The sequence below is a fragment of the Urocitellus parryii genome, chromosome 9 (assembly GCF_045843805.1).
Source record: "Urocitellus parryii isolate mUroPar1 chromosome 9, mUroPar1.hap1, whole genome shotgun sequence".
NCBI lineage: Eukaryota > Metazoa > Chordata > Mammalia > Rodentia > Sciuridae > Urocitellus > Urocitellus parryii.
Window position 1 is genome coordinate 135,925,888 of NC_135539.1, and position 8,973 is coordinate 135,934,860.

The window sequence follows — 8,973 nt, forward strand, 5'->3', positions numbered from 1 at the left end:
GGGCTCTTAACAGTTATATTAAGAATTCCGACAAGTCATACACACAAAAAGACCCAACAACAATATAATAGGCAAAGGATATTTACTGTTCACAGAAAAGGATATAATTAATGGCTCTTAAACATGAAAACATTCGATCAGCACTCCTGTATATTGCTGATGTAAAGAAAGGCAATTGGCAATATCTTTCAATATTGTATATATACCTTTCACCTAGCAATTCTATGATGTCTTACAGATATACTTCCATATAAGCAAAATGATAGCCTCAAGATTATTCATTGAAGCATCACTTATAACAAGTAACTTAGGGACTGTTTAAATGAATTATGATTCAGCTAGGCATTATGTAGCCAAAACAAGAATGAGGAACCTTTTTACAAACTGACAAGAAAATACATCCAAGGTATGTTAACGAAGTGGGGGTCTGAAGAAGGAAGGAATAACTCAAGGTAGAGATCAAATCAATGCTTGTAATAGGTTTTTACATATGCAAAAATGGAGAAAAATACATAAAAACAGTAAAAACTATAACTATCAATCCAAAGCAATTAAAAACTGTCTCCTGACACCCAGAACTCCTAGCCAATTGACTCCAGTCATTTCATTAACCTCACAAAAACATAAAGCTGCATTTTTTAAACTTTGTTCCCAGTTATGGCATAGTTATGGCATCTATCTAGCTATTCATTTTTCATAGTTATGGCATCTATCTAGCTATTCATATTTGTTTTTCAAATTGTTTATCGTGTGGAAGGAACAATGATTGCCTACCAGATAGCAAACGTGAGGTGGGGGGCCGGAAGACAAAGAGACATCTCATCAAATATCCTTTAATAGGGCTGGGCTGTAGCTCAGGGGTAGAGTGCTTGCCTAGCATGTGTGAGGCACTGGGTTCAATCCTCAGCACTACATAAAAATGAAGGTACTGTGTCCATTTACAACTAAAAAATTTTTTAAAGTGTATGTCCTTTAATACTTTTTAAATCTTGAGACAAAGAAATGCATTACCTATTTTTAAAAAAGTATATTTGTGGGGCTGGGGATGTGGCTCAAGCAGTAGCACGCTCGCCTGGCATGCGTGCGGCCTGGGTTCGATCCTCAGCACCACATAACAAAGATGTTGTGTCCGCCAAAAACTAAAAAATAAGTATTAAAATTCTTTCTCTCCTCCCTCCCTCTTTAAAAAAAAAGGATTTAAAAAAGTATATTTGAAAAAAATGTTTAACATAATAGAAAAGCAGGATATAAAGTATGTGCAGCATGATATATCAAATATATACACAGAAAGAAATAACAAAGAATAGTTATCTCCGAGAGGTAGGATTAATGATTTTATTTGGATTTTCATTTATTTACATTAAACAGGGATTATATGAATAATTAGAAAAACTATTAAATTTTAATGATATGAATCAGGGATATTAGAAATTAAAGCAGGGCTGGGGTTGTGGCTCAGTGGTAGACCACTTGCCTAGCACATCTGAGGCACTATGTTCGATCCTCAGCACCACATATAGTAAATAAAGGTATTGTGTCCATCTACAAGTAAAAATGTTTAAAAAAAGATATTAAAGGGAATGGTAAAAATGCTATTAGGTTTTATCCAGGGTTCAAAGCATCACACACAATTCACTTAAATTTCCTTTAAACTTCACTTTCAATCACAGCATAAAGAATTTATGGCTAAAGAACTTAGGGAAAAAACAGATGAAAAATATCTAATCTGTCTTCTGGTCTATCTCTTAAGGGTCACTGAGATAATTCTCATCCTCCTACTTTGTGAATGTTTTGTTCATTTTGTTTTTTGTTACCTAGGTAATGGTACTTCCAGCATTTCCCTTAAAGACTGTGAAACTAACAATCTGGTATTTCTCACTGTCAAGTTTTCCTGACCCTTAGCCTTGATAGGCCATCTCCCTAAGGGAAAGCAGTAAGATCTACAAGCTAAATCAGGAGGCTAAAGAATCTGAGGTTAAGAGTTCTAATCCCAACATACTGAATTTTATCTCCAATTTTGGGGAAAAAGCTAAATTTCAAGAGCCAGTTTTTTAATGAAGCAATATAAAGGGCTGCTTCAAAAAATATTTAGGACTACTGACTTTAAAGTTTAATTTTTTTGTATTATCATTTTGAATTTTGTTTTCTTGCCTTATGTTAAATTTTCCTCTCCAAAATTTCACTCTCCAAATCAGAATCTGCCAAGTATTACTAAATGCTCAGACCAGAGAAACCTACTCAGAAAGCCTACTGAAGGTGACACAATGTGAACAGAACTAGACCAGTGTCGAAGGCAATTTATGAAGAAATAAAAATCCAATCAGGATCTAAATCAGACCCTTGGAAACAAAAGAAAACTGAAACACTGGTAAGGAAGGGTAAAACTCAAGTCTCCTAATACCTGAACACACTGTAAAAGACAAGGAAGATAAAAGTTCATTTGCTAGACTATGATACAGGAGTTATGCCTTTAAGCTTTTTTTTTTTTTTTAAACACTAACTACACTGAGTCTCAGGATTTCTCTTTTCCTTCTATTTGCTTATCATATGCTTCTTCATGGCAGCCTTCTCACTAAAAAATAGACTACATTCATAGAGTTCTCTACCTACTGGTCTTGAGAAGTACTTGATAGCCCTTGGGAAGAAAGGTGTTTTCACAAACATCACAGAGCAATTAGCCCTCTGCCAAGGCAGGGTGAAGTAATTTCAGTAGTGCCTTCAGCATACTTCAAACTCCTCCTCCTGGTTAACAAGACCAAACACCTCTCTAGTTACTTAAAAGTTCTTCCAAAGGGAGGGACAAGGGAGAAAACAGCTAAATTTTTTCTGGATTAACTCAGTCATTAGTTGAAGGCTTTTTTGTGGTTCACCTACTTAAAAGATGATCAAATCACTTTGTGCTACTAAAGAGCAACTGCAAAGAACAATTATATAAACTCTCTGCTTCAACTTACCTCATTCTTCTTTCCAATAAAGAACAAAGCATCAGAAACCACTGCCTTGACACTATTTTTATCTCTGAAACCTAACTTTGTCATGTGAATTCCTTTTCCTTGGAAAAAAAGATCAGAAATTTATTTCATTCAATATACAACATGATAGGACACAACTATACATTTTTTTTTAATGTGTACACTCGGTTTTGGGAAACCCAAAGCATTTTTCACAACTTCTCTGGCACCAATATCTGACCTGCACTGACATAAAGCTATTTATAGTCTTTATACCACTTTAAGTATTCATTTGTATAATTGTAGAACTATTAACAAATGATTCCTGGCTGTTGCTCCAGACACCACTAGGGGGGTTTATGTTACTTGTATATATTCCTTCTCTAAAAAACACATTTTTAATACTCAAACACTCAAGTCCAAATGGTTTTGGAAAAGGTATTATGGATGTATAATTCAAATCAATGAAAAATATTCCTTAAAAATTGAGCAGCAATAAACCAACATGACAGAAGATAAAAATATACTAAGATTTTATGAAAGAAATTATCCATTACCTACAAACTTTAATAGAACACACAATGTAAATGAGACATTCTAGTTCTCTCAAAGGAAGAAAAAAATGGAGCTAATCAAACTTAAAATAATTTAAAGTGAATATTATATGCCTAGGCATTCTTGAAAGTTCTGATTTCAAAGAACTCTTTATGCATATAAAATTTGGAAATCTTAGGCAGCTAATGTATCAACATTCAAAGCTTATGCTACATCCTAAGTACTGCACTCAAGTTTTAAGATTTCATAAACTTCTAAAATATTATTACTCATTTGTAAAGGTTCATGTCGATTTGTAAAGGCTAACATTATTGAGGAAATATTTAAATAGGAATGTTTTGGGGGTTATATCTGATACATATTCACTGATTTTCTTCTATCAATCGATTAGCTAGAGCACATGAAACTGTCTTGGTTGACATGGTGACAATGAAGGTGGAAAGATAAACAAGATACTGTCAAAATTTTTAAAATAACAATTTTATTTATCTATACATTACAAAACTGGGTGCACAATTAAGACATGTAAGAATGAATATTCTTAGTGAAGCACTCAAAGTTAATTATATTAAGAACATTCTGTGGGGCTGGGGTTATGGCTCAACAGTAGAACGCTTACCTAACATGTGCAAGGGCTGGGTTCGATCCTCAGCACCATGTAAAAAAATAAAGGTATTGTGTCCAACTAAAAACATTCTGTGTAAGACAAGTTAGTCAGCTCTAATTCATACTGCCCCGCTCCGAGCGGGGGGGAAAAAACTTCTTGGAATTGTTACTGGATGTGACATTTTTAATAAGAAAACGTTCTCTAGAAATGCAATATATATTATATATTTTATATATATATAATATTATATATATATATATCATCCTTTGTCTGATTTTTCTGGAGCATAAGCCCTATGCATTACAACCAAGTAAGACTTTCATTCCATCTGCTCATATCCAGGTCAAGAGAAATTCTTACCAGATTCCTACTGTCACATTTCTGGAATTATATGATATCTTATGAAGTATGGTTAATTTTTCTTTCTTGTGTTTGCTGAAACAAGCCTTTAGAAAACTTCCAACAGGTTCCTTTGCCATCTAAAAGCAATGGATGCACACCAGCTTAGTAATAATGTTGATGTTATATTAAAAACTTAAGTCCTAGTAATATTAAGATTAAGGAATACAAAATTTCTTATTGACCTTTATTGTACTAACTTTATTGTAACTTGCCCTCTAATTCTTCAAGAGCCTATCTGTTAATTTACTTTACTTTTTATACTGATGAGTGCAGAGCTCCACTGAAGTGAGTTTTAGAGACAGTTGTCTTAAATTTCTCCCCAAAAATGTCCAACACTCACCATCCATTCATGGTAAAGTAGTTAATTTTAATGTTCCCATTGTTTACCAGAAAGCACAGACAGTGAGGCTGGCTTTGCCGCTCCCGTTTCCTTTTGCTAGGCTGCTGAGCTTTTTCAGCCAATTGACTTTGCTTTGAGGCTATAAATATCTGAAAAATGTTCTGCATTTGATGCTCTTGGATTCTGCATCCATATTTAGCTGTTTGTGGCATGCCTTTGTTTAAGCTACTCTACCACCCATAAGATCAGTCAGGTTAGTGAGGTGCAGCAGCATACACCTATAATCCCAACAACTCCCAAGGCTGGTGCAGGAGGATCACAAGTTGGAGAGCAGCCTGAGCAATTTAGCAACCCCTGTGGCAAAATTAAAATAAGTAAATAAAAAGGACTGGGATGTAGCTCAGGGTAGAACACCCCTGGGTTCAATCCCTAGTGCGACAAGAATTAATAAAAATTTTAAGAAAGGTCAGGTTGAGATCAAAATGGTCAAGAGAATGGATCAACATTCAACAGATATTGATGTAACTACTTTGAACAAGGCTCAAACCTGCTAAAACCTGCTAGACATGGTGACAATGAAGGAAGTGGCAAGATAAACAAGACACTCTGATGTCAAAAATTTTGTAGTCTTGAAGAGCATGGGCACAATTCATTATCATATGAAACATTTTACAAATAAAGGAAAATGAAGGACAGTACAGCATATTTTCTCTTAACCATGTGTCAAAGATGAGCATCCATTTGTCTTCTAAATATAGATATAGCTATTAGAAAGTTCTGAACATATCCGAAAGTAGTTTTCCAAATCATGGCAACACAAAAAGTTCTGGATATATTATCAACCAAAGAGCCAAACCTATCAACACTAAAGTGAAAAATGCCTAGTCTTCATATTTTGTGAGGCAAACTAAGAAAATATTGTTCCTAAAAGTTTCTATTGGGGATATTCTTGGGAAGGTTTTGTTTAATAATTTAAATGAGAAGTATATTGCAGAGGATATGAGGTATAGCCAGCAGCAATTAATATGACTCCTTATTATGCCCCATCTTAAAAACCAACCTGGCCGGGTGCTTTGGCGCACACCTATAATCCCAGTGGCTTGGGAGACTGAGGCAGGAGGATCACAAATTCAAAACCAGTTTCAGCAAAAAGCAAGGTACTAAGCAACTCAGTGAGACCCAGTCTCTAAATAAAACACAAAATAGGGCTAGGGATGTAGCTCAGTGGTTGAGTGCCCCAGAGTTCAATCCCTGGTACCGCCCACACACACACACACACACACACACACACAAAATGGCTATTTTAGTAGTAATTCAGTGTAAGGAAAAAGAAAATGTTAATTTCTGAATAAGAATGACAGTTAAATAAGTTACATTAAGTAGTCATTAACAAATTATTTTTTCATAATACAAAGCCTAAGTAATAAAGCAGCATGATACAGGCACATGAATATAGAGAAATTGAGAGAACAGAAACTTTTGAAATAAACCAAAAGATAAAAGGCAATCTAGTACAGGGTTTTGAACAAACAAAACAATAAACTAGTTTTCCCCAAGTTGATTTTTCACATTCTATTTCTGCTTCAAGATTGTGCAAAATAATCATACAATGGACAACTTAAAAACTAGCTAAGAACACAGACAAGAGTCATTCATATAGCTCTGGAATATTTACAAACTAAAGACAAAGTAGTTTCCAGGATGAGCTGCCTTAGAGGAAGGAAAATGGCTATAGTAAACAGTAAATAAAAACAACTTTTGGTTAATTGATGGGGATGGTAGGAAAAAAGTAACAATGCAATGGAAATTCTGCAAGTTGGCACAGAATGCACTGTACATATATGCTTATGGGTGAATCTGAGCATGTATATACCAATTACTAGATGTGAGGTTGCTAAGTGGACTTTCAACCCCCAGATGTACAGGATAGGTTAGGATCCCAATCTCTGGAGTTCTTTAAAATACGTGAGGGGTATGTACGTATAGATAAATATGCATTTTGTATGCAGGCGCGTGCGCCCACACACGCGCCCTAAAACCAACTACAAAAACATGAGTTACATGCAAAGAATGATAGTTACTGTGAGGTCTAGAAAGTCCTGAAACACTGAGGTCTAGACAGTTCTGAAACACTGATTATCACATATTCTTACCATAATATCATCTAAAAGACAGTATGCCAAAGAAGTGTACAAGAATAAAAAGGAACAGAGTATATTGTAGTTAGCAGCATTTTTCTAATTCATATTCATTTTCAGATTCTCATCAACCTTTGGTTATAAGCGATCAGCTAAATAGGATTGGCAGACAGTTGAAAAAAAATCAGGCAAAGTTTTTAATCTAATTTACTGAGAATGAACTGGGTAACCTTGCATCATCTCCCACTTTTGCTATAATTCTTCCAGGTAAATAGAGTAACATTGAGAAACACCCAAAAAAACCAGCAAAATATGAAGTGGTACATATACAAATTTCTAAGAACTGGCTATGAGAAGATTTGCTGATATTTGTGATTCAAAGGGCCACTAGAGATCATTTAATACAGTCTACTCCTTTTATAGATTAGGAATCAGAGGCTAAAGTGGTAGCACCGAGTCAAGAATTCAGATGCCTAGACTCTTAGTTCTGAGATCTAACAGTGATAGGCATGAAGTCTTGAAATCAACTGAAATCCAGAAGAACAACTTCTAAAGGTATGGTCACTCTCAAAGAATAAAGATATACCCTGTTCACAGGGATGGAAAGGGAAAAAAAAGACATAATATACTTGATCTCTACAGGCTTAGATGCATAAAACTGCAGAATAGTATCTCAATGTTGTGTTTGATCCCAGGTGCTTCAAATTTGCCATTTTATACTCAGCTACATTACTAATGTCTTTTATGATCATGTGAGCTAAGTGATAAACAGCTTTCCAAAATATTGAAATGGAAAGATACAACTAAACCATGATGCCAGACTATAAGTCCTTGGGCTATGAGTTTTCAAAACCAGCATGGTTTTAATGCTGCCACAAGAGTCTCACCACTCAGTTTTAATTAAAAAGGTGGTTACTAGGTGTGCAGAAAGGAAAAGTTTTAGTATGTTCATCACTTTTAACCTGCTGAGTGGCAACCCAGTCACTTCACAATGAAGACTAGAAGTAGTGCAATCTGAAGTGATCCACGCACATTGAAATAAGTGGCTGCCTTTTAAGTGTGAGGTTCAGAAAGGGTTATAGACAAATCTGTTCCCTCCAAATAATCTGGCGTTTAGTACCGGTTTTATTGTTTCATTTATTAGCTTATCTACTATGCGTTTTCATGTCTTCATTTCCAGTCCGGCCTCTCTTAACAAGAGATGAAACCCTGTTCAGTTGGCCTCATGGCTTCTTCCAAACCTATTTCCCTTGAAGAAATCACCTGGAAAACTCAACTCCTCAAACTCACTGAGGGAGCCTGAAGAGGTCCAAAGATCGTTCTGGGTCACGTCTATGGCCAGGTGGTAATCCGAGAAACTTGTCAGAAGCCCACCCCCAGAACAAAAAGGGATGCTGAGGGGGGGGGACTAGGGGGACGAAAATTAAGCTCAGGCAAAGACAAGAAACACCAGCCAGAGAGGCGGCCTGGGGTCCTTACCGTACACCCGGACCCAGCTCTGCTGCTGGCACACGGACTCCAGGAGGATCCGATCCAACATGCCACCGGCCATAGCCCCGCTGACCGGGACCACCGCGTCCAGATCCTCCGGGGGCAGCGGCGAGTCGGACTCCAGCCCCGGGAACATCTCCGGCCAGGACAGCGCCTCCGCGGCTCCTCCGGACGACGGAGAGAGCTCCATGGTGCCCCGGAGGGACGAGGCGGTGGCCGCGCTGGAGCGGCTCCGCGCCCAGTCCGCGCGCAGGGAGGACGGCGCGGCAGCGGCTGGGACCCGGCGACAGCCGGCGCGAACGTCGCTCGCCTGCTTCCCTGCCGCCCACTGCCCGCGGCCCGGGCGCAGCAGCCCACCTGCAGCCGGAGGGAGGGACTCGGGCCGGGAGGCGGGTCCGGCGTGGTCGGCTGGGGTGGGTCGGCACTCAGGTGTGGGTCGCTCGGGGCGCGGACGTGGAAGACCTCGGGCGCCGAGGCTCGCCCTGCCGC

General features: G+C 37.8%; 1 protein-coding gene across 4 annotated transcripts in view; it reads right to left on the reverse strand.

Annotated features, from left to right (window-relative positions):
• Rasal2 (RAS protein activator like 2) overlaps positions 1-8,758 on the reverse strand; it is a 346,050-nt gene extending 337,292 nt beyond the window's left edge. For all 4 annotated transcript variants that reach the window (XM_026388446.2, XM_026388445.2, XM_026388444.2 and 1 more), the window contains exon 1: positions 8,473-8,758. In XM_026388446.2, coding sequence (XP_026244231.2) covers positions 8,473-8,674 — 202 coding nt within the window. In that variant the 5' untranslated portion in view covers positions 8,675-8,758. The remainder of the gene's footprint in view (positions 1-8,472) is intronic.
• Positions 8,759-8,973: the final 215 nt, after the last annotated feature.